This window comes from Lutra lutra, chromosome 17 (genome assembly GCF_902655055.1).
Source record: "Lutra lutra chromosome 17, mLutLut1.2, whole genome shotgun sequence".
NCBI lineage: Eukaryota > Metazoa > Chordata > Mammalia > Carnivora > Mustelidae > Lutra > Lutra lutra.
The window spans coordinates 18979757-19006166 of record NC_062294.1 but is presented as its reverse complement, the minus strand read 5'-3'; the positions used below and the strand labels follow the sequence as shown (position 1 = coordinate 19006166).

General features: G+C 43.9%; 2 protein-coding genes and 1 long non-coding RNA gene across 5 annotated transcripts in view; 2 read left to right on the top strand and 1 right to left on the bottom strand.

The window, feature by feature from the left end:
- CKLF (chemokine like factor) overlaps nt 1-7695 on the top strand; it is a 25903-nt gene extending 18208 nt beyond the window's left edge. For all 3 annotated transcript variants that reach the window (XM_047710197.1, XM_047710199.1, XM_047710196.1), the window contains 2 exons: nt 4119-4217; nt 6458-7695. In XM_047710197.1, the coding sequence (XP_047566153.1) occupies nt 4119-4217; nt 6458-7066 (708 nt within the window). In that variant the 3' untranslated portion in view covers nt 7067-7695. The remainder of the gene's footprint in view (nt 1-4118; nt 4218-6457) is intronic.
- LOC125088764 (uncharacterized) overlaps nt 1-26410 on the bottom strand; it is a 51190-nt gene that overhangs the window by 9135 nt on the left and 15645 nt on the right. The window lies entirely within an intron of this gene.
- CMTM2 (CKLF like MARVEL transmembrane domain containing 2) lies at nt 7596-26410 on the top strand. Its single transcript, XM_047710201.1, has 4 exons — nt 7596-7857; nt 8000-8158; nt 25550-25651; nt 26071-26410. The coding sequence occupies exons 1-4, from the start codon at nt 7618-7620 to the stop codon at nt 26284-26286; spliced, it is 717 nt and encodes a 238-aa protein (XP_047566157.1). The 5' UTR covers nt 7596-7617; the 3' UTR covers nt 26287-26410.

Genomic DNA, 26410 nt, shown 5'->3' with positions numbered 1-26410 from the left:
TGCTGATTTTAAATGGCGGTTTACTTAGAAGATCCCAGGAGTACAGAGTTCCTGATTCCTCTATTCCCAGTCTTGTTTGGCAAGGGGCTGGTGATAAAGGCTCCCCGCCGGGAAATAGACAGATTGATAAATCAGGGCTTCAGGTGCTCAGCAGAGCAGCAACAAAGAGGACTGGCCTCACGTACGGACCTGCTGAGATCCATGGAGTCTGGGACCGTATTTTGGCAAGGCCTCCTTTTCCAGAGAGATAGTGGAGTCTGGGCTGTGGGATCCCTACTCCATTCTCAATTGCATCTTGTGGCTTCTTGTGAAGACTATGACAGTGACTCTGACACCCATGCGTCCACCTCCCAGCCAGTCCTTGACTCGATATCCTGGGCCTGCATCAGAGCTAGTGAGCAGAGAGCTTTCCTTACCCTACCCATGGTGGGGTCACTGTCTTCATTGTTAGACTTTGTCATCAACTTTACCCATGAATCTAGTGTCATCTGTCAACGTACCCCAGAAAAGTATAAATTGTAATTCCCTTCTGAATAGCCCATATTTTTAACACTTCTACATTATAAAAAATATTACCCAATATGGTCAGAGAGACTGAGTTCTGGTCAAGCAGATGTTTTTGCCAAGAGAAAGAAATTAAAAAAAAAAAACATAATAAGCATAATAAGCATTTTAAACTAAAACTCTGATGATTCCAAAACTTCCAGCAAAATCTTTCCATTTATAAGGAGGAAGTGCCAGCTTTCGAATGTCCCCTTCAAATAAGATTAATGAAAAAACCACAGTTCTGGTCATCTCTGATCAGGTTATACCACATGTTTGGAGAACTCCAGGCACAAATGGAGTCAGTGGGAGTTGTAGCTAGTTGAATACTATAGAGTGTTTACCACATATATATTCTTGCTACAAATACCACATTTTGTGAAACAAATTGTCAATGTTCAAATTTTTTTCTAATACTCAATGATTTTTAAAAATAAGCATTCACCATTAAAGCAACTCTTTCTTTCCCAGTTAAAAATTCTACACAGTTTTATCTAAGCAATTTGGGAGTTTTATGGAAAAATAACAGTCAAGCAACAAATCTATCTCTCATTTTTTTTTTAAGATTTTTATTCATTTATTTGACAGAGAGAAATCACAAGTAGGCAGAGAGGCAGGCAGAGAGAGAGGAGGAAGCAGGCTCCCCGCTGAGCAGAAAGCCCGATGCGGGGCTCGAACCCAGGACCCGGGATCATGACCTGAGCCGAAGGCAGCGGCTCAACCCACTGAGCCACCCAGGCGCCCCTCTATCTCTCATTTTAATGCGAAGAGGCTGCCTGAGTCAGTAGGGCATGTAGTCAAGGGGGTAAGAAAAAGATGATGAGTAAAGATGGCACATGACAAGACTCAGCTGCAATTTTACTGCATTAGGAGAGAACATCTCTTTCTCTCTCTCTCTCTTTCCCTCCTCTATCTCCCTCTCTTTCTCCCTCTCTGTCAAAGATGAGGCCAATAACAATGATGTGTCTAAGGCAGAAGGGAGGAGGGGGGTTAGTCCTGAGAAGGTTTCTGGACACTCAAGTCAGGCTACAGAGGGGCCTCCCCACTTACTGGCTGGGCAGCCCCAGGCATGTTGCTAAACCACCTGTAAACTGAGGATAATGAAAGTCTGTTGTGAGAATCAAATGAGATTAACACCCTGGCCCACTATGTGACACACAGGAAGTGCTCACGAGGCGTGAGCTATGACAGAATGTTAGATATAAGGCAAACATCAGCTCCAAAGGACAGTTTGGGAGAGCACTTCCTTGTGAGCAAGGAGCAGAGTAAATCACAGTAAGGACAGAGTAAAGGAACGTCTAGTATTCCGGTGAGCAGATGGAATTACGACAGGGAGTCAACAAGGGGCTAGCCAAGCCTAGTCTACACTTGGTTTATTAGTATTATCATTATTCCTTGGCTTTCACCTAAATTCTCAACCACCTATGGCCACAGCTAGTTAATTTTTGTTTTAAAAAGTTTATATCCTGCGTCTTAGTTGTAAAAGTTCTTGTGCATTATTATTCTCTTGGTTCACATAATCCTAAAGGACTAAGCTTCTTGTAAACCTGTGAACCGCTGTGCCCGTCTCACTGTGGACAGACTTTTCATGCAGCCCACAGAACGCAGCTGGATCTTACTTCTAACCCTCTCACTAGCCCTGCTCCTTTTCTCCCCAGCGTTACCCACCAGGTGTCCAAATAATTACTGTCCCTCCGTGAGGCAAGTCACACTCCGTGATAGGGACAGGACTCCTTGCTCAGCGATCTCAACGGGAAGGACACCCGACGTCTGCAGACAGTTCAACTTCTGTGCACATTCTGAAGGCAGACAGCACAAGTCCACATTGTGATGCACTCACGACCCACTCGGTGCCAATGCCAGGCACTCATCTGGTACTTTCAGATTCATTATACCATTTACTCCTCAGATCCACCCAATGGATCCCAAGCACTATTCCCATATTTTAAATAAACATATTGACACAGAGAAATGATAAAACAGGCCCTAGGTCACACATCTAGAAACTGGTAGGTCAAGAGAGTTCATCAACAAAATACACTCCCACCATACATGTCCCATATCATATTGCCCCTCTGTGACCCATTACCCACAGAAAAATGCCCAAGATGGGTGCTGCACTTCCAGCCTGGGCGGATGACGGGAGGCAACAGTGAGAGGGGTTCTGACTCCCTTCTTCGGCAGATACCCTATCTTAGACAACTTAAACCTCTCTAAGCCTCTGCTATGTCCTCTTAAAATAGGGATCATAACAATACTGACCCTGGAGGGTGTTTGTGACGGTTAGATAAGGTAAGGACTGGAAAATACTGGGCACACTGAAGAGTTCCCATCGGAGATATTATGATTTTACACACTGGGTGGTAGGGCTCCTTGCTAGAATTGGGCAGGTGCACCAGACAGGCTGACGCTACCAAGTCAAGCCATCAAGACTGAAGGACTAAAAATGTCCAATTAGGTATCTGGGCCATACCATGGTTCTATCACCCTGAGCTTTTGACCGTCTCCACCCTGGTGCCACGGACCCACTGAGTACCCACTTTTCCATTACTGCTCTATTACCGAAGCCCAGCCTCTGCTTATTTCCAGGAGTGGCCTCCATCTACTCCTTCTTGTCCTTTATTTGGCACACAAAGCTGCAGTTTGGGCTAGCAGTTAAAGAACCCAGTACTGGAATCCAGAAGAGAGGACAAAGGCAGCCCACAGATGCCAGGACAGACCCAATTCCAGCCATTTCTTAGGAAAGAACAGAAGTCAACAGCATAGGCATTCACTCTAGAATACCAACCCTGCTCCCCAGATGTGTTCCTGCCTCCTTGGGATATGTGAACCCACAGAATAAATCTCAACTAACTTCCAGACTCGCTAGTTCTACCTGCAGATTTGGGAATGCAATTAAATTAATAAAGTGCAAACCTAAAATTTAATTTTTATATCAAAAATATATTACAGGGGGCACCTGGGTGGCTCAGTGGATTAAGCCGCTGCCTTCGGCTCAGGTCATGATCTCAGGGTCCTGGGATCGAGTCCCACATCGGGCTCTCTGCTCAGCAGGGTGCATGCTTCCCTCTCTCTCTCTCTCTGCCTGCCTCTCCATCTACTTGTGATCTCTCTCTGTCAAATAAATAAATAAAATCTTTAAATATATATATATATATATATATATATATTACAGAATAGAATGCAGGATTTACATTAATTTAACATATAGGATTATTAAAAACCATATTTATGGAGGTAGGGCCCTATACCTCTAGTGTTTTTCATGCTCACTTTCTTATGCCCTTTGAAGGAGAATATAATGGGAAAGTTGTCAGCTTTTTTTTTTTTTAATGGCACTCTTTAATGACATTAAACCCATTTCTGCTGACAAAGTCCTATCCAGGACCTTAAGATCACATAAACTCATGGCTTGGAAGATGCAAGAATTTTGCTGCTAACAGTGCCTCTTAATATTAATCAAAGGGAAAGTTTTAAAAAGACACCCATCCTTAGATGGGTAATTCACCAACTTAAAATATTTTATGAAATCACATTTTCATGTAGAGTTGACAGTTTTCAATTCTGTATTACAGGATCTTGTCAACAGTTTCATTACAGCTGTGTTCCTTTTAATAGTTGCCATCCTGGCGATGCAAGAAATGGAAAGAAGGCACTTATTCTATGTTGGAGGGGTAAGTCAAAGCCTTCATGGCCCCATTTAAGATTAGTATTTCAAGGGTGCCTGGATGGCTCGGTCGGTTAAGGGTGAGCTCCTGGTTTCCGGTCAAGTCGTGATCTCAAGGTCATGGGATGGAGCACCACATTGGTCTCAGCGCTCAGCAGAGAGTCAGCTTGAAATTCTTTTCCTCTCCCTCTGCCCCTCCCACTTGCTTGCTCTCTCTCTCCCAAACAAATACATAAGTCCTTTTTTAAAAAAATCAGTACTTCAGGGCGCCTGGGTGGCTCAGTGGGTTAAAGCCTCTGCCTTCGGCTCAGATCATGATCCCAGGGTCCTGGGATCGAGCCCCACATTGGGCTCTCTGCTCCGCAGGGAGCCTGCTTCCTCCGCTCTCTCTGCCTGCCTCTCTGCCTACTTGTGATCTCTGTCTGTCAAATAAATAAATAAATAAATAAATAAGTAAAATCTTAAAAAAAAAAATCAGTACTTCAAAACTCTGCAAAGGGAAACTGGCAGACCGTAATTACTTCGTTTGCAGAATGATATCACTACCACCACCCCTTCTTCTGCACTGACTTCTTCAGAAGATGTAAAGTTACATAAATTCTAAACTCATGAAAACTTCGTCCTAATACTCATTCTCCAAATAGGTACAAACTCCCCTTTTGAGAAATGTACACAGTATTTTTTGAAATGTTGCAACAAGGTATTCTTGTCTATAAATAAGGCTTTAACTCTTTTGGACTAGAGAATTGTATTTTAAAAGCATGTGAGGGGCGCCTGGGTGGCTCAGTGGGTTAAAGCCTCTGCCTTCAGCTCAGGTCATGATCCCAGGGTCCTGGGATCGAGCCCCATGTCGGGCTCTCTGCGCAGTAGGCAGCCTGCTTCCCCTTCTCTCTCTCTCTGCCTGCCTCTCTGTCTAGTTGTGATCTCTCTCTGTCAAATAAATAAATAAAATCTTTAAAAAAAAAAAAGCATGTGAAAAGAAAAGTATATGACTAGGAAAAAAAAAATGTACATTGTCAAAAATGAATGGCCCCATAGGAAGGAAGGAAGAAAGGAAAGAAAGAAGCTCCCACTTGTGCCCCACACATAGCCAGGCGTGTTCTGACTTGATTTTTACACTTCTCATTTCTACAGATATGAGAACTGAGGTTAAATAATTTGCCCTGGCTCACAAGCCTGGGACAAGCTGGGACTCAAATCTTTACCGTATGAAGAGCACAAGAAATGGCAGATTAAAATGCTTTGAAGATAGAGGGTGGGAACTGAGGAGGCGAGACTTCTGGTTCTGGAAGTTAAGCAATGGGAACAGAAATTAATCTAGAAAAAAAAAGTTTGACTTCTTTATACTCATTCCATCATCAGCAAATATTTGTCAATCCCATTGGATTGTACCAGGCCCAGGCTCAGTGTTGGGAATAAAGTCCCTTATCCCTGTGGGAGCCCACAGATTAGCTGGGGCAAGACCTACCAAAGGAAAGTGCATTCAAGCAACCAGGGATTAAGTGACAGGTAAAGAGAAACATCCAGAGCAGGCAGGAAGGGGGAGGCACCTAGAATCCTGCTATGCACTGCAGGTCCCCATCTACTAACTCAGCCACCAAGCCTTCTCCTACCTGCCAGGGACTCCCACCATCTGGAGCCCCTCAGTTCTTACTTGGATGACAGGAGCCCCCACCACACCCCACCAGGTGTGCCTGCCTCCTGTCCTTTTCACTTCACGGTTACTGCAAGTGTGCTTTCTGACTCTGGCACCTGATCTCACCTCTTGATCAAGTCCCAAATCCTGCACTTCCTAGCCTCAACTCTGCCCCCTCCCTCACCAGCTCCAGAGGTCCGAGTCACACCACACTCCTTGGAGACCTCCGTCCACGATCTGAAGTTCTTTTCCTCCCAGTTGGTCCCCTTGGCAACTCCTTCCTGCTCTTTTCAAACAAAGTCCAAGAGTCCTTTCTGCTGAAGGGCCTTCTCAGGACCTCATACTTATCCAGAGCTTCCTACAGCTGACAAATAGTCTTCTCTGGTCCTTTCTGATGCCTCAGGCATCCGGTGAGGTCATTACTGGCAGCAAAATTTCCAAAATCCCTTTCTTTGGAAATTGCAGAATGTGCCTCAGCAGCCCGCTAGGCAGACACCAAACAGGTAGTGCTGGGTCAGAGGGGAATGGGATGGGATAGGGAAGCCAGGTTGCCGTAGAGCCGCAAAATTAACCCAGCCTTCCCTTCCTGTGTATGGTCTCGTGTCTGACAGACCCAGTGTCTCACAGCGGCAATCGTGTGTATCCTGGATGCGATTGTGGTCACCAAGAAGATGAGGGATAAAATGAGAAGATTCCTGGGACTCGAATATGAAAGCAGTTCCTCCCTGCTCCTGGAACCCAAGAAGACACCTGAGCCAGGACCCACTCCGGCACCAGGGAAAGCAGGCATGCCGGCAGCGGGGAAAGCACCCACGCCCGCAGCCGAGAAAGCACCCACGCCCGCAGCGGGGAAAGCAGGCACAACGGCAGCAGGGAAAGCAGGCACGCCAGGATCCTCAAAAGCACCCACGCCGGGATCCTCCAAACCACCCACGCCGGGATCCTCCAAACCACCCACGCCGGGATCCTCCAAACCACCCACACCCGCACCCTCAAAATCACCCTCAGCAGCACCCGCGAAGGCACCGGCGAAGACACCTGCAAAAGCACCCGCGCAGGCAGCTGGAAAAGCACCCACGCCCGCAGCGGGAAAGGCACCCACACCGGCCCCCGCCGCAGACGCCAGGCGCGCATCCACCCAGACATCCTCAAAGGCATCCTCGAAGCCATCCACGATGCCATCCTCACGGGCACCCTCGCTGCCACCCTTGCGGACATAAGCATCTGTGCCTCGTCCCTCCCGCTAATCCCACCGCTGAGCTTGCATGCTGTCACCCTTCCCGGCCCACACGCGATCATAAAATCAGGGCTGCTAAGTCGGGAACATCTGTGCTTCCTCGTGTTGCCTTGTGTGAAAGTCGAGTTACCGTTTTTTCGCGCGGTGCCTGACGAGGCTGCCCCAGGGGGCGGTGGCCAGGGCCTTGACCCCGCTGGGCTTCCCACCCATGCAACCCGCCTGCGGCTGGGGCTGGGGGGAGAAGAGGTGGGGGCTCCCGCATGGAGGTGGGCAACCCTGGAGGCAGTCGGCTGGCACCCACTGGGGTCCTCGCGGTGCGACCGGGCAGCGGTGGCGCGGAGCCAGGTGATGCGGCACCGGGAGACGCGGCGCGCGGGGGAGCGCCAGGCGTTGGCGTTCGCCAGTCCTGGCCGTTGGCTGAGCGGGACCTCTGAGCAGGTCGGTGGGCACCAGGCTCGCTCAGAGGCCAGGCCTGTCGGGGGACAGCGGGAGGGATCGGGTAGGCGGTGAGAAGTTAAGAACTCCCACGCAAAGATGGCTGACAAAGGCAAAAAGGGCAAAGCAGCAGCCCCGGCACCCGAAGCCGCGCCCCCTCCGGGGGACCCCCAACCCGAAGACAAGAAAGACAAGGAGCCCAAGAAAAAGGAAAAGTCGGTGCAGCCCCAGGATGAGGTGGGCACGAGGAAGGGCTGTCGCCGCTACAAGTGGGAATTCAAGGACAGCAATAAAGAGTTCTGGGTTATGGGGCACGCTGAGGTCAAGATCCTGAGCTTGGTAAGTTGGTCTGGTACCCCAGGGGTGGGGAGGGAGGCGATGATGGGAAGAGAGAGAAGGAGCAGGCTGCAGAGGGGCTCCGGAAGAGCTGTAGAGCCGGTGAGAACCCTCTGCCAGAGCTCAGGTGTGTGTCTCCCAGCAGGGCTGCCTCATAGCTGCAATGGTTATGTTCACGGGCACCACCGTGCACCCTCTCCTGACAGTCATCATCAACATGGAGTTGTCCGTCTTCTGCTTCTTCTTCATTATCTACACCTTCGCCATCAACAGATACATGCCCTTCATCCTGTGGCCCATTTCTGTAAGTGAAAGGAGATGGGGAGTGCCTGAGGCTGGGGAGCATTCACGTGTGGGTCTTGGTACCTGAAAGTGACTGAACAGAGAGACATGTGCCACCTGCCCCATCGGTGTCCAGGGCATGGGCTTAGCACCTGCCATGGGGCCAGGGTAGGGGCAGCTGAAGTTGGGTAGGAAAGTCAAAGAGCCCAGCTTCGGGGTCGTGGGGGTGGGCCTCCATGCCAGCTCACACTTGAGTGGGGAGATCACTCCAGAAGGTACCCCATCCCCAGAATTCAAAGAAGAAAACCAGTCTTCCAATAAATCAGTAAAATAAAATGAGAATTTTAAAGAAATCCCTTCTAAAGCAGTCTTAGAACTCCAGGGACTATCCCTGTAAAGGATGTGAAGCATAGGGGCATCTAGGTGGCTCAGTCAGTTAAGCATCTGACTCTTGATTTTGGGTCAGGTCATGACTTCAGTGTTGTGAGATCGAGCCCCTATAGTGCTCAGCACTGGGCATGGAGCTTGCTTAAGATTCTCTCTCTCCTTCTCCCTCTGTCCCTCCTCCAAGCACATGTTCTCTCTCTCTCTCTCTCTCTCAAAAAAAAAAAAAAAAAAAAAAAAAAGACTTAAGCCCAAAGCAGTCATCCATTGGAACAGGAGCTGGGTAAGTTACCCAACCACTTGTGGCCTCTGTTTCCTTCCTCTATAACATGAGGACAGTAATAACCTCTCATGGGATTATGCCTGAGAAATAAATGCAAAGTGCTTGATGCTGTGCCTGAGAACTTAGGGACTTGAAACCCTGGCCATCACATGTGTCGCCACAGAGCACACCCACTGAACTCCCATCTCACTGCACATTTATAGCATGCCTCCAGCCCACTAAACTCAGGGTTTTACTCGCCTTACAAATGAAACGGTCTCAGAATGGCCAAAGACCCACCCCCAGGTAACTCAGCTTGTAAGTGGCAGAAAAAGGATCGAAATCCAGCTTTGTCTGGGGCGCCTGGGTGGCTCAGTGGGTTAAGCCGCTGCCTTCGGCTCAGGTCATGATCTCAGGGTCCTGGGATCGAGTCCCACATCGGGCTCTCTGCTCAGCAAGAAGCCTGCTTCCCTCTCTCTCTCTCTCTGCCTGCCTCTCCGTCTGCTTGTGATCTCTCTCTGTCAAATAAAAAAAAAAAAAAAAAAAAAAATCTTTAAAAAAAGAAATCCAGCTTTGTCAGTAGATTCTGAGCCCCGACTGCACTTGGTTCTGCTTCCTGATCAAAAGTGCCTCGGGCCCAGGGATTCATTGGTCTCAGCAGTGTAGGTGAGGACCCCCAATATAAGGAGAAAGGGGAGGAGGACCAAATAAGACTCTTGGGAGGGGGATAAGCAGCAGACAAAGTAAAGGGACAGCCAGAAGGCAAGTTCCCAGCCAAAGCACTTGAGAAGATAGTTCCAGCAAAATGAAAAATCAATAACCCCTGAAAATCCTCCTCCTGCACCTACCTAAAACTACTACAAAAAATGTAAACACAACTGCTGAGGCTGAATGGCTGAGCCAGTAGGAAAAAAAAGGAAACACATGAGTGCCAGAAAGGAAAAACAGGGGTGGCGATGACTCAGCACTGGCATGTGGGTGGAACGGGCCCTGAAGTATTGCCCCAGGAAGCAGGAGTTAGAGGAGGAGAAGCCTTGGTCTCAAGCAAAATGGGGAGTTAGAACTGAGACCCCTGCATAAGCCAGCACCCTGCAAAGACAAGGAAGAGACAGGGAGAGAAGACACCTTTCGCTCCACACATAGGAACAAGAAGCCATGTTCACCTCTGTCTGAGCTTTGAGTGGGAAAAAAAAAAAAGGAAAGGAAAAAAGACTACCTTGAGAAATAGAAACCTTGAGTCTGAATTTTGTCAGAGTTGGTTTGAATTTTTACTACTTTCACCCTTCACCTTTATGCAGCCTATCTGTACCTGGGAGTTAGCATAAAAACTGATCCTAACTTAATGATGTTCTGGTGATGTCCCTGGGACTGCTGACAGAAACAAATGCAAAGTCACAATCAGAGCATAAAGAGGTTCCCACAGGACAGGTTGGGATGCGGGGGAAAGGCTTTTCAAAAACAAACTCACAATCCAAAACTACAAAACACCTGAGTTTTAACATTCCCATGTCCAAGAATTGAGAATCAGCAAACACAACAAAAGAGAGGATTAGAACTCTGAGAATATGAGATGAATAGAAGAGCTGTCTGGAAATAGTAAGAAATATACTTAAAATAATTAAAGACATAAACAGAGCCCTAAGAGCAGAATAAGACATTCCGAGGACAGAATATACTTTTTAAAAAGTATAAAATATAATATCTAGAATTAAAACATACAGTTATTGAAATGAAAATGTCAATAAATAGGTTATAAAGCATATCAAACAAAGCTGGAGAATTAGCAAACCAAATGATACAGGGAAATTACCCAGATTATGGCACTGAGAGATAAAGAGAAAAAATATGAGAGAAGTTGAGATAAAGAAAATGGAATGAGAAAGTCCATCATAAGCCTAATAGGAATCCCAGAAAAAGATACTCAAAAGAATGGAGGAGGAGAAATACTCAATGTGAAAATGCCTACGAACTCTCCAGATTTAATGACTATTTTTTTAAAGATTTTATTTATTTATTTGACAGAGAGAGAGAGATCACAAGGAGGCAGAGAGGCAGGCAGAGAGAGAAGGGGAAGCAGGCTCCCCACTGAGCAGAGAGGCCGATGTGGGGATCGATCCCAGGACCCCGGGATCATGACCTGAGCCGAAGGCAGAGGCTTTAACCCACTGAGCCACCCAGGCGCCGCATTTATTCATTTATTATTAAGATTTTATTTATTTATTAGACAGAGAGATCACAAGTAGGCAGAGAGGCAGGCAGAGCAAGAAGGGGAAGCAGGCTCCCCGCTGAGCAGAGAGCCCGATGCGGGGCTCGATCCCAGCACCCTGGGATCATGACCTGAGCCGAAGGCAGAGGCTTAACCCACTGAGCCACCCAGGCGCCCCCAGGCGCCACATTTAATGACTATTTTTTAGTCATTAGTCATTTTAGTCATCGGCAGAGTTGGAAGCGCCAAAACTCTGTCTCTCCACTAAAGCAATGCTGTCAAAAACTGCCGGAATCAACTTTTTCAGAACTCTGGAATCTAACTTAAAAAAACTTATGGGGCACCTGGGTGGCTCAGTCAAATAAGTATCCAACTCTTAGTTTCAGCTCAGGTCATGATCTCAGGGTTTTGAGATCAAGCCCCACATCAGGCTCCATCCTGGGCATGGAGTCTGGTTAACTTTCTCTCTCCCTCCCCCTCAGTCCCTCCACCCCATTCTCTCTCTCTCTCAAACAAATAAATAAACCTTTAAAAGAAACTTACAACACAGGGCATCTGGGTGGCTCAGTTGATTAGATGTCTGCCTTTGGCTTGGGCCACGATCCCAGGGTCCTGGGACTGAGCCCTACCTGGGGCTCCCTGCTCAGCAGGGAGTGTGCCTCTCCCTCTCCCTCTGCCTCTCCCCCAGCTTGTGCTCTCTCTCTCTCTCTCTCTCTCAAATAAATAAAATAAAAATCTTTAAAACAACAACCAGGGGAATGCTTAATAAAGAAGATGTTGAATTTGCTAAGAGTCTTGTGGCATTTTAACGTAACTGTCCCCCAACCCTCACATCCTAGCTTGTCCAGAGCCATGAAGACAACAGCCCACATTCCTGGTCACATTCTTTGAGACCTTGTTCTCAAAAAATTATGGTTGTGTGTTTTTAGCTGTCTGGTGGCTCCTTGAGGGATGGGCCCAGGAACTTGACTTTGTTTCACCTGCCACAGAGCTTTTTCAGGGCTGAAGCAGCCTCCTGGATAGCATTTGTAAAAAAAGCATTTAAAGGCATATCTACTAACCATAACCACCTAAGTCAAGGGAAACCAGATGAGGCAAGCAATAGACCAGAAGTTTGGGAAGGAAGAAGCAAGAGAAGGAGATTCAGTGGGGGAATAAGACCTGTGAAAAGCTACCACTTACCTCAGGGACTCCAGAAGGCCACACACATGGCAAGGGCTGGACACACAGTCACAAAAGACCCTAAGCTTTTGCCCCTTACCTACCTTTAGGCTATGCACAAGCAGCAAGTGAAAACAGAGTTCTAAACAGCCTGGACAGGTGCTGAAGGAGTGCCTCAACACAAAGCCAGGTCGCAAAGACTGGTAGAGTATTTGTGTTTGTTTCAGATATTTAAGGAAATCTCTATCAAATCACTACCTGACCATTAAGTGAGTGAAACAGGGACTTCAGTGGCAGCACTGAAAGAAAACAGTCTTTAAAAAAAACCAAACAAACAATTTAGGGGCACCTGGATGGCTCAGTGGGTTAAAGCCTCTGCCTTCGGTTCAGGTCATGATCCCAGGGTCCTGGGATCGAGCCCCACATCAGGCTCTCTGCTCCATGGGGAGCCTGCTTCCTCCTCTCTCTCTGCCTGCCTCTCTGCCTACTTGTGATCTCTGTCAAATAAATAAAAAATAAAATCTTAAAAAAAAACAATTTAGAAGAAAGTCATTAAACATACAAATGTCTACACCTCACAACAATCAACAACAACAAATCCTGGGCAGGGGGGAGAAAATGGTTTACAGAGCAACTACATTATAATATTTAAACCACTCAGCATTATAGAGCATGCAAAGAAATAAGAAAGTATGGCCCATTCATGGGGGAAAAATTAATAAGAGACTGTCTCTGAGAAAGGCCAGATATTAGACTTATTGGACAAAGAGTTTAAATTTGTTATCTTAAAAATGCTTAAAGAACTAAAACCAGGAGAACAATTCATGCACAAGCAGAAAATATCAGTAATGAGAAATTATAAAAGGAGCCAAAAAGAAATTCTGGAGCCAAAAGTAATACAATTGAAATGAAAAACTGACTAGATCAGTTTAATGTGAACTTGAGCACGCAGAAGAATAAATCCGTAAACTTGAAGATAAGTCAATTGAGATTATCAAGTCTGAGAAACAGAAAGAAAAAAAGAATGAAGAAAATTAAAGAGACCTATGGGGCACCATCAAGTATACTAACATATGCTGAATCCCAATAGAAGAGAGAGAGAATGGAGAAGAAGGAATATTCAATGAAATAGTCAAAAACTTTCCAAATTTGATAAAAGATACAAATCTATACCTCCAGAAAGGACCAGGTAGGATAAACTCAAAGCGATCCACACTGAGACACATTATAATCAAACTGTCAAAACACAAAGTCTTAAAAGTCACAAGACAGAAGCAACCAATTTCCTACAAGGGCATCTTTAATACGATTAACAGCCAATTTTTCATCAGAAACTATGAAGCTCCAAGGCAGTGGAATGATGGCCTTAGGAAAGAAATGGAACTATACAAACAAAACCCTGCCAACCAAGAATACCATCTTTCACATCTGCTATCTGTTATGAGTTTAATTGTGTCCCCCCAAAATATGTTGAAGTCCATACACCCAGTACTGTGAATATAACCTTATTTGGAGATAAGGGCCTCTGCAGATCTAGTTAAGACGAGGTCATTAGAGTGGGTTCTAACCTAGTATGACTAGTATCTTTATAAAAAGGAGAGATCTGAACACAGAGACAGATGTGCTCAAAGGGAAGGTGATGTGAGAAGACACAGGAAGAAGACAGGAAGGTGAAACAAGCCAAAGAATACTTAAAGTTACCAGAAGCTAGAAGAGAGGCCAGAACACATCATTTCCTAGCACTTCAGAGGGAGCATGACCCTGCCAACACCTTGATTTCAGACTTTGGCCTCCAGATCCATGAGACAATAAATTTATGTTGTGCCTTTTTTTTAGTTTTTGTTTGTTGATGTTTGTTTTGTTTTGTTTTAATTTATGTTGTTCTAAGCTGCCTAGTTGGTGGTACTATGTTAGGGCAACTACAGGAAATGAATACAATACCCTTCAAAATTGAAATTATCCTTCAAAAATTACCACTTAAGGAACACATTGGGGGCTCAGTTGGCGAAGCATCTCCCTTCAGCTCAGGTCATGATCACGGGGTCTAGGATCAAGCCCCACATCAGGCTCCCTGCCCAGTGGGGAGTCTGCTGCTTCTCCCTCTCCTTCCAACACTCTCCCATGCTTGTGCTCTCACTTGCACTCTCTGTCCCTCTCAAATGAATAAATAAATCTTTTTTTAAAAAATCACCACTTAAGGGGCGCCTGGGTGGCTCAGTGGTTTAAGCTGCTGCCTTCGGCTCAGGTCATGATCTCAGGGTCCTGGGATCAAGTCCCGCATCAGGCTCTCTGCTCGGCAGGGAGCCTGCTTCCCTCTCTCTCTCTCTCTGCCTGCTTCTCTGCCTACTTGTGATCTCTCTCTGTCAAATAAATAAAAAAATAAAATCTTAAAAAAAAATCACCACTTAAGAGGTACCTGGTGGCTTGGTCAGTTGAGCACCCAACTCTTGCTTTCAGCTTAGGCCATGATCTCAGGATCCTGAGACTGAGCCCTGCATTGGGCTCCAGGCTCAGTGCAGAGTATGCTTCTGTTTCTCTCTTTCTCTATCCCTGTCCCTCTGCCCCCACCCCTGCTTGCACATGTACTCTCTCTCAAATAAATAAATAAATAAATAAATATATTTTAAAAAAATTATCATTCAGAAATGAAGGAGAAATTAAGAGACTCCTAGATAAAACAAAAGTTGAGGGAGTTTACTAGTAGATCTGCCCTATAAGAAATGCTAAAAGAGTCCTCCAATCTCAAATGAGAGGACACAAGACAGTAATTTGAACCCATAAAAGAATGAAGAACACCAGTAAAGATAACTTCATAGGTAAATATAAAAGCTAGTATTATTGTATGTTTGGTTTGTAGCTTCTTTTTCTGATAGGATTTAAAAGATGAATGCATACAAAAATAATTATAAATCTATATTAATAAGTCTATATGTAAAGATATAATTTGTGATGACAACAGTAAGTTTTTATATACTATTGAGACTAAGTTGGTATCAATTCAAGCTATACTATGTAAATGTAAGATATTAACTGTAACCCCAAGATAACCACTAGGAAATTAACTAAATAATGTGTAGAAAATGAAATGAAATTTCAGGAATGAAATTGGTACATTATAAAAAATTAAGCACAAAAGAAGGTAATAATGGAGGAATTGAGGAACAAAAAGATATTATATATAAAAAACAAACATCAAGGGGCACCTGGATGGCTCAGTGGGTTAAGACTCTCCCTTCAGCTCAGGTCACAATCTCAGGGTCCTGGGATTGAGCCCTGCATCAGGCTCTCTGCTCAGTGGGGAGCCTGTTTCCCCCTCTCCCTCTGCCTGCCTCTCTGCCTTCTTGTGATCTCTCTCTCTCTCTCTCTCTCTGTCAAATAAATAAATATCTAAACAAACATCAAAATGACAGAAATAAGTCCTTATCAGTAATTACTTTTAGTGCACATGGATTAAACTCTCTAATTAAAGCAGAGATTATCAGAATGGATTTTTTGAGTGATCCATTTTAAACTGATATAATATGAACATAGGAGACTCACTTTAGTCCAAAGATAGAAATAGGTTGAAAGTGAAAACGGGAAAAGATATTCCATGTAAACAGTGACCAAAAAAGTGCTGTGGTGGCCATACTAATATCAGATTTAATGAAAGACATGAATTCTCTAAGGTGTACCAAGAAAAATAAACAAACACAAAACCACACCTAGGCATGTCACAGAGGCACTGCTGATCACCAGAAACAAAGGGAAGCTTAAAACCAAACCAAGAGAAAAGACAACTTACCTTAAAACAAAACAACCCACAAGAAAACCCCTCAAAACCCTCAAAATACTAGACTTAACTTCATATATTTCAACAGCAGTGACACTGGCCAGAAAACACTGGAATAATTTCTTTAAAGGGATGAGGTGGCAAGAGTAAAATAACGATATTCTTTTTTTTTTTTTTCAGCGTAACAGTATTCATTGTTTTTGCACCACACCCAGTGCTCCATGCAATCCGTGCCCTCTCCAATACCCACCACCTGGATCCCCCAACCTCCCATCCCCTGCCCCTTCAAAACCCTCAGATTGTTTTTCAGAGTCCATAGTCTCTCATGGTTCACCTCCCCTTCCAATTTCCCTCAACTCCCTTCTCCTCTCCATCTCCCCTTGTCCTCCGTGCTATTTGTTATGCTCCACAAATAAGTGAAACCATATGATAATTGATTTTCTCTGCTTGACTTATTTCACTCAGCATAATCTCTTCCAGTCCTGCCCATGTTGCTACAAAAGTTGGGTATTCATCCTTTCTGATGGAGGCATAATACTCCACAGTGTATATGGACCACATCTTCCTTATCCATTCGTCCATTGAAGGGCATCTTGGTTCTTTCCACAGTTTGGCGACCGTGGCCATTGCTGCTATAAACATTGGGGTACAGATGGCCCTTCTTTTCACTATATCTGTATCTTTGGGGTAAATACCCAGTGGTGCAATGGCAGGGTCATAGGGAAGCTCTATTTTTAATTTCTTGAGGAATCTCCACACTATTCTCCAAAGTGGCTGCACCAACTTGCATTCCCACCAACAGCGTAAGAGGGTTCCCCTTTCTCCACATCCTCTCCAACACATGTTGTTTCCTGTCTTGCTAATTTTGGCCATTCTAACTGGTGTAAGGTGGTATCTCAATGTGGTTTTAATTTGAATCTCCCTGATGGCTAGTGATGAACATTTTTTCATGTGTCTGATAGCCATTTGTATGTCTTCATTGGAGAAGTGTCTGTTCATATCTTCTGCCCATTTTTTTTATATGATTGACTGTTTTGTGTATGTTGAGTTTCAGGAGTTCTTTATAGATCCTGGATATCAACCTTTTGTCTGTACTGTCATTTGCAAATATCTTCTCCCATTCAATAACGATATTTTTAAACAATGAATGAAACAATTTCTTGTCCCTGACCTTCACTGAGAAAACTACTGAAAGATGTACCTCAGGAAGAAGGAAATTAAACCAAAAAGAGATGTAATGTGAAAAAGGAACACTAAACAAAGAGCCTAGTGAGCTTGTGGATTGACCTAAATAAACATTAAGACAGAATTGGGGTTTTAAAAAAAGGTATTAACGGTTAAGGGAGGTGGGGAGAGAACACTAAAACAAGGTGGAAATGAAGCAGCAGCAACCCAGTAACAGGTTAGGACCACAGCAGTGATGTATGACAGGAATGAAAAGTCATTGATTTAGAAGGACATTTGGTAATGATGTTAACCTTAACATATTAAAACATAATTCTGTATTCTGCTAAAGAATATATTAATAAAAAATTTTTAAAAAAGAATAGAATTCCCAGGCATATAACATCAAACCTAATGAGGAGAAAGAGTGAAAACAGAATAAAGTCAATAGAAGGGAAAAGGAGAAAAAGAATGTGGTGTATGTTAAATAAAAAAAGTAAAATGGGGGGCACCTGGGTGGCTCAGTGGGTTAGGCCGCTGCCTTCGGCAGGTCATGATCTCAGGGTCCTGGGATCGAGTCCCGCATCGGGTTCTCTGCTCAGCAGGGAGCCTGCTTCCCTCTCTGTCTCTCTCTCTGCCTGCCTCTCTGTCTACTTGTGATCTCTCTCTGTCAAATAAATAAATAAAATATTTTTAAAAAAAAGAAAGAAAAAGTAAAATGGTAGAAATACCATTTATATGGTATTATATACCAAATATATCAGAAATGGTAGCAAATATAAATGGACAATATTCTTCACTTAAAAGACAGAGGACTCTAAGAATTGATTTTTTTAATCTAGCTATAAGAGATGGAAAAAATAATAAAAGGAAAATACTAACTAAATGAAAGCTGGCATAGTTTTAATACCAGATTAAGCCAATTTTATACTTTTTAAAAATTTATAAAGATTATCATTTGTAGTAATTCTGAACTTGTATGCACCTAACAAGATAGCCCCCAAATATAAAATATATATATATATATATAAATGAAGTTATTTATAAGGAAGAATTGGCAAACAGCAACTATAGTGGTAGATTTTAACATGCCTCTGTCGGCAACTGATAGCTTGATCCAATGACATACATAGAACATGTGTAACACTATACCCGACAGAAGAGGCTATATATTCTTTTTAAGTACACTTGGAAGAATCATAAAAATTATCCTCGGGATTCCTAGGTGCCTTAGTCGGTTAAACATCCAACTCTTGATTTTTGCTCAGGTTGTGATCTCAGGCTCCTGAGATCAAGCCTCATGTTGGCTCCATACTCAGCGGGGAGTCTGTAACAGATTTTCCCCCTCTCCCTTGGCCCCTCATGCTCTCTCTCTCTCTCTCAAATAAGTAAATAAATCTTTTTTTAAAAAATTACCCTCAGGGCACCTGGGTGGCTAAGTTGTTGGGTGTCTGCCTTCGGCTCAGGTCATGATCTCAGATTCCTGGGATGGAGCCCTGCACTGGGCTCTCTGCTCAGTGGGGAGTCTGCTTCTCCCTCTTCCTGTGTGCTCTCTCTCTCTCTCAAATAAATAAATAAAATCTTTAAAATGTATCCTCAAAAAGACCACAGTGTAAATGTAGGTAAATTACCAGTAATTGATATCATACAGACCATATTCTCTAATTTCAGTGTAATATAATTAGAAATCAATCAGCAAAATTTAACTCAATCCCCGACTGCCGGGAAATCTAGTGTGTTCCCCAAACATATGAAGATTGAGTATTTATGTAGTATTCACAGATACTATCCGTAGAATGTCCCTAAACTATTCAAATTCAAATCTATAGAAGTAGAAAAGAAGACTGAAAATAGTTGTAAGAAGGTACCAAAACAAAATAAGACACTGGAATTAAGAAGGCAATGCCAAAGATGAGAGCTAAAATTAATGAAATAGGATACAAAGATCCACAATATGGACCAACAAAACAAAATGTCTAGTTCTTTGAAAAAGTCATAAAATTGGGGTGCCTGGGTGTCTCAGTCGTTAAGCATCTGCCTTCAGCTCAGGTCATGATCCCAGGTTCCCAGGATTGGGTTCATCAGGATCCCTGCTCCAGGGGGAGTCTGCTTCTCCTTCTCCCTCTGCCCCTCCCCACTGCTTGTGCTCAAGCTCTCTCCCTCTCAAATAAATAAAATCTTTAAAACAAAAAGATTGGGGCACCTGGGTGGCTCAGTGGATTAAAGCCTCTGCCTTCAGCTCAGGTCATGATCCCAGGGTCCTGGGATAGAGCCCCGCATTGGGCTTTCTGCTCAGCAGGGAGCCTGCTTCCTCCTCTCTCTCTGCCTGCCTCTCCGCCTACTTGTGATCTCTCTCTGTCAAATAAATAAATAAAATCTTAAAAAAAAAAAAAACCAAAAACAAAAAAATAAAACAAAAAGTTCAAAAAGACATTTTTAAAGATTACAGGGAAAATGTGGACTTTTATGCCAATAAATTGGAAAGTTTAGATAATTGTTAATTTCCTAGAAAAAATATAACAGAAAATTGACTCAAAAAGAAATAGAAAAACAAGTTATAAAAAATTCATCCATGTTTTCCTTTGGCACTTGTTTCCCTTTTTACACTTAAATCTTTTGGTGAATTTGGAGTTATTTTGGGAGCCTGGGTGGCTCAGTTGGTTAAGCAACTGCCTTCGACTCAGGTCATGATCCCGGGGTGCTGGGATCAAGCCCCACATCAGGCTCCCTGCTCATCAGGGAGTCTGCTTCTGACCCCCCCCCCCATTCTCTCTGTCTCATTCTCTCTCTCTCAAATAAATAAAATCTTTTAAAAAACTAATTTGGAGTCATTTTGGTATATAGTGTGAATGATGACTTCAGCTTTATATCTTTTTTTTTCCTTTAAGAGAGACAGGGTGTGCGCATGAGCAGGGGGTGGGTGTGGTGGGGGGGGCAAAGGGAGAGAGAGAGAGAGAATCTTAAGCAGGCTCCACACTCAGTGCAGAGCCTGATGTGGGGCTCAATCTCACAAGCCCAAGATCATGTCCTGAGCTGAAATCAAGTCAGATTAACCAACTGAACCACCGAGGTGCCCTTCTAGCTTTATATCCTGATGATTGTCCAGTTGTTCTACCCTATCACTCAATTTATTCATTTACTAAATAGTATATCTTTTCGCCACTGACTTTAAGATTTTATTTATTTGAGAGAGAGAGAGCATGTGTGAGAGAATGAGAGAGAACATAAGTGGGGGAGGGGCAAAAGGAAGGGGGTAGAAAGAGCCTCCCCAATGAGCAAGGAGCCCAACACGGTTCCCTGGGGGACCCTGGGATCATGACCTGAGCCAGAGACAGATGCTTAACTGACTGAGCCACCCAGGCGACCCTTCCCACTGATTTTAACTGGCATTTTTGTTAAATGTTAAAATCCCAAATGCAGGGTTTATTTCTAGATTTCACATTTGGTTTCATTGATCAGTCCCTTTTCCCTTCCTTTTTAAAGGTTTGATAATATGTTGTATTATCTAGTAGGCTTTTGACCTTAAAAGCAGACCTATAAGGAAAGTAAAGTATATATGCTTGGCTTATCTGAATGTGGTTATACAAATCCTCAATAAAATATAAACAAACTGAAAAAAATTACAAGCAAACTAAAGCAAGCAATGTATAAGCAAGCAATACATCATGATCAAGCAGGGTATGGGTCAGGAATGCAAAGATGGTTTAGTCTGCAAAATTCTATTAATTTAAAATCTTGTATCTAAAGAAGAAAACCATGTCATCTCACAAGCTTCAGGAAAGCTAGTAATATTAAATACTAATTTTTAGAAAACTCTTAGCAAACTACTTTAAAAGAGAACCTCCTTATCTTAATAATAAGTACCTACCCAAACAGACAATAACCAGTGCATTTCATGGTCAGACTTTAGAAGCATTTCCTTAGCAATGCCTACAGTCCCCCATCCTGTACATTACCGTGCTGGAGATCTTAAATTAGTCCCAATGTAACAAGAAAAACAAAAAGTGTATGAATAGAGAAGGGGTAAAAAAAACTAGCATCATTCACAGATAATATGATTCTCTACATAGAAAAATCTAAGAGTATCTACAGTGAAATTTCCAGAACTGTTTGAGTGCCACAGGGCAACCAGAGACAAGCACAGTATCGTTTCTGAATATGAGCAATGAACAAGGAGAAAATCTGACTTTTCACAGTAACCATTTAAAACAGCAACAGAAACTAGAAGAATCTTAGAATAAACCTGTTCAAAGATGTGTAAGACTTTACATAGAGATTATAACTTATTGATAGAAAACTCTACCTAGAATTGAAAAGTATATCACATTCACAGATCTGAAGAACCGCTATTATAAAGATGATACCCTTTTAATTCCACAGTAATCTATAAAGTAAATGAAATTCCAACCTGACAGAGGTTGTCCCTGGTACTTTACAAGGTAATTCTAAAATTCTTACAAGGATGGACTCACCCAACAAGATACCGGAATTACGATAAAGCTTTGGTATTAGCTCAAGGATTAACAAAAAGACTAATGGAATTGTTGTGGACTGAATGCGTATCCCCCAAATTCACAGGCTGAAATCCTAACATCTAGAGTGACTAAGCTTGCAGATGGGGCTTCTAGAGTAGTACTTAAGATGAAATGAAATCCTAAGAGTGGGACCCTCATCCAATAGGATTAGTGTCCCTATAAGAAAAGACAACAGCGAGGGACACCTGGGTGGCTCAGGTGGTTAAGCGGCTGCCTTCAGCTCAGGTCATGATCCCAGATCCTGGAATTGAGTGCTGCATCGGGCTCCTTGCTTGGCAGGGAGCCTGCTTCTCCCTCTGCCTCTGCCTGCCATTCTGTCTGCCTATGCTCGCTCTCTCTCCCTCTCTCTCCCTGACAAATAAATAAATAAAATCTTAAAAAAAAAAAAAAAAGAAAGAAAGAAAAGACAACAGTGAGATCTCCTTCCTTCTTCCTCTCCCTCATCCCTCTCCCCTTGCCTCTTCTCCACCCTACTGTGCACACCATGGAAAGGCCATGTGGGGACATAGCAAGAAGGCAGCCATCTGCAAACCAGGAAGAGAGCCCTCACCAGAAACTGAATATGTTGGCACCTTGATTGTGGATTTCCAGTCTTCAGAATTGTGAGAAAATAAATGTCTGTTGTCTAAGCCACCCAATCTGTGATATCTTGCTAAGGTCGCCTGAGAAAATGAACAAAGGAATAAAAAAAGAACTCAGAAACAGACTTACATACATATGGCAATTCGGTATATGAAAGCGGTAGCGTTATAAAACCATTGAACAGAATATTTAATAAATGTTCCTGGGAATGTGTGTGTGAGCAAGAGAGAGGGAGAAACTATACATCGCATTAAAATTAAAACCTTACAACAGAAGACATCATAAACAACATTTTTAAAACCGATAAAAAGAGATTGGGGCACCTGGGTGTCTCAGTGGGTTAAAGCCTCTGCCTTCAGCTCAGGTCATGATCCCAGGGTCCTGGGATTGAACCCCGCATCGGGCTCTCTGCTCAGCAGGGAGCCTGCCTCCTCCTCTCTCTCTGCCTGCCTCTCTGCCTGCTTGTGATCTCTGTCAAATAAATAAATAAATAAATCTTTTTTTTTTTTTAAGATTTTATTTATTTATTTGACAGAGAGAGATCACAAGCAGGCAGAGAGGCAGGCAGAGAGAGAGGAGGAGGCAGGCTCCCTGCTGAGCAGAGAGCCCGATGCGGGGCTCGATCCCAGGACCGTGAGATCATGACCCGAGCCGAAGGCAGTGGCTTAACCCACTGAGCCACCCAGGCGCCCCTAAATAAATAAATCTTAAAAAAGAAAAGAAAAAAAATGAGATCAGGGATATGATGAGACCTTTTATTTCTTCTTCTTGTCTGACTGTTCTACTTCGGTCCTACACACTGAACAGGAGTGGTGAGAGTGGGCACCCTAGTTTTGTGCCTGATCTTAGAGGAAAAGCTTTCAACCTTTCGACATTGAATATGAGGTTAGCTGTGGGTTTGTCATGTATGGTATTTATTATGTTGAGATATGTTCCTTCTATGCCTGATTTGTAAAGAGTTTTTTTCATGGATGGCTGTTGAATTTTGTCAAATGCTTTTTCATTGTCTATTAAGATGATGATGTGATTCTTTCTCTCATTCTACTAACATGACCTACCACATGGATTGAGTTGCATACTTTTAAAATCTCCTTACATCCCAAGGACAAATCCTACTTGATCATGGTAGAGGATCCTTTTAATGTGCTGCTGAATTTGGTTTGCTGGTATTTCATTGAGACTTTTTGCATTTCTATCCATCAGGGATTGGTCTGAAATTTTCTTTTCCAGTAGTGTCCTTTTCTGGTTTTGGTATCAGGAAAATGATGGCTTCATTAAATGATTTTGGGAATGGTTCTCTCCTTTTTGACTTTTTGGAAGAGCTTGAAAAACTCGTGTTAATTCTCTTTTAGATGTTTGGTAAAATTCACCAGGAAAGCCATCTGGTCCTAGGCTTTTCTTCATTGGGAGATTTTTGATTACTGGTTCATACCAGGAGGAAATAAGCAAAGAAGACACAGACAAGTGTGTTCACTGCAGCAGAGTTTGTAATAATAATTTCCTAAAAGGTAGAAAACAACCTAATGTCTCTAGTTTGGTTTCTTCATAGACTACATCAGTTAAAATTTGTGAATTCAACATGTATTTCTCAAAACTGATAAATCTCACAAACTTTGTTCAGTTTAAAAAGCCAGTGCTGTGGGGCAACTTAATGGCTCAAGTCAGTTAAGTGTCTGCCTTCAGCTCAGGTCATGATGAGAGCATCCTTGGACGACGACCCGAGTTGGGCTCCTTGCTCAGCAGGGAGTCTGCTTCTCCCTCCCCCTGCTCTTGTGCTCCCTTTTTCTCTCCCTCATAAATAAATAAATTAAAATCTCAAACACACACACACACACACACACACACACACAACCAATGCTGGGGCTCTTGGGGGCGCTCAGCCAACTGAGGAATTGACTCAATTTCAGCTCAGGTCATGATCTCAGGGTTGTGAGATCAAGTCTCATATTAGGCTCCATGCTCAGCATGGAGTCCGCTTGAAATTTTCTCCTCCTCCTCCACCACCCCACCCCTGCCAACCCTGCACAAGCACTTGCCCTCTCCAAATAAATAAATATATAAAATATTTTTTTTTTTAAAAGACAATGCTACAAGATATATTTTATTTAAATTTAAATTTCTGAAACACACAAAACAGCATATACTGTTTGTGAATATATAATATGGAAGAAAATACGAATACACTCCTGGGAAACGTATCCATTAGCTCCAACGCATGTAGTTGCCTGTGAGCAAGGGGTATCAAAGGGCTAGAATGGTGACACTGTGGCTCTGAGAAGTTTTACTTCTGGCTTTTTTTTTTTTTTAAGCAATCTAAGTAAATATTGCAAGACAGTAACATCTGTTTAATCTCAGTAGTTCATGGTTGCTGGAGGTTGGAATGGGGAATGGGAGGTTTGAAATGTATTAAAATTCAAAAACCTGAAAAAGAAAAGAACAGGCCCTCGACAAGTAGCCAAGGAAGGACAATGAACAGAAAACGGCATCACAGGAACCAAGGGGAAGGGAGGGTGGGCCTCGTCCAGGGCTGCCGTGTTGGCTGCTGCCCAGAGGATTAAGAGGGTGTACAAACTCTGGGCCACCATCACCCCACGAGCAGTGGAGAGGGCAAGCTGTGTTGCAATGGCCATGCTTTGGCCAACTCTAAGCTTGGCTATGTCAGGGAGTGGCTGTGAATGGTGCCTGCTGGGAAAGCAGCCTTTTGCCCAGTCTACAAACATCTGAACCTTATCAGGAAGGTTAAGGGAGACAAGTATGGGGCAAGCTTAAGGGTGAGGCCAGAAGGGATGCGAAGGAGGGCTGATGATGGAGGAGGCAGTGTGGCCTTGCAAAGGGAAGACTGTCTAGGAAGTAAGACAGGAAGGGGGTGTGGGGGCAGGGGTGGAGAAGGCAGCTACCAGCTCCCAGCTCCCAGCTGGGGAGGCCAGAATCCAACGGAGTCTCCTGCCAGCAACACAGCCCACCCTGGATCCAGAGAGGGGAGCTGGCCCCCAGAACAGAAAGATGATGAGGGGTTGTATCGCAATTAAGTTGAACAGTTGTGCATTTACTTAAATGAATATTGGAGGGGGAAAAAAAAGAAAGAGCCACTAAATGTGTGATTTCAGAGAAGATGGCAGCAGAGGGGTCCATGAAGGCAATTAGGCGTGCTGGGCCTCAACACACAGGGCCCAACCCTGGGAGCACAGCACATCCACCAGCTGATGCATACTCGTATTCCCACATAGGTTTTTAAAATGAGGCCAAAGTTTGGAAACCATCCCCTCCGGGGGAAGCAATGCCAGGCTGGGTGTTGAAGGGGGTTTGGTTCTAGTTGAGGTTGGCTCTCCTACCTCCCACGCTTTCAGGACCTTCTCAATGACCTGTTCACCTTCATCTTCCTTGTGGGGGCCATTGTCATCGCAGTGAAAAGCCGGACGAGCATGCCGACGCCCTACTTCATTGCTGTGGTGAGTCTTCCGTATTGGGCACTTCATTTGCTCAGAAATCACCTCTTCTGGAGAATGGGTGTTCTCTCCTGACTTAAGGACTTCTTTTCTTTTAAAAAAATCTTGGGACCCAGGCAAAGTTTAAAAGTAAAGCTGGTCAGTGTTTCCAGTGAAGAAGATGTGGTCCAGAAAGTCAGGGGAGCTAAGGGCTTCCTCCTGATCCCTAAGGCAATGGGCCACACCCACGCTGGGCTTTAAGAGAAGGGTGTAGCGGGGATAGGGAGGCTGAGATGGGGGGCGGCCAAAATCGGAGTATCTCTGACCTGGAAGTTTGCGGGGACCAAGGGATGTCTTAACCAGCACCTGCTGATGAATTAAAACAAGGAAAGACTATGCCAGCTTTGGAACGAAAAGTAAAAGTTCATTCTTTTGTTTTCCAGATCCTCATCGGTGTGGCTGGACTTTTCGCTTTAATCGATATATGTCTTCAAAGAAAACATTTCAAAGGCAAGAAAGTCAAAAGGAATGTGCTGATTCCCCCTCCACCAAGGGAAAAGCCAAAGGGACCAGAAAAGCCACCGGAAAAGGCAGGAGAAAAGCCCCCGGAAAAGGCACCAGAAAAGGCCAAGGATAAAGGAAAGGGAGGCAAGAAATGACGGGAAAGAGACCCCCGCTGTCAAAGCGATGGCGTGTTTTACCACAAAACATATGTCCGCTGTCTGTCTTGTCTTCTCTCCAGAATGGTTTTCCTTTCCATCCTAATAATCACCTTTGCTTGGA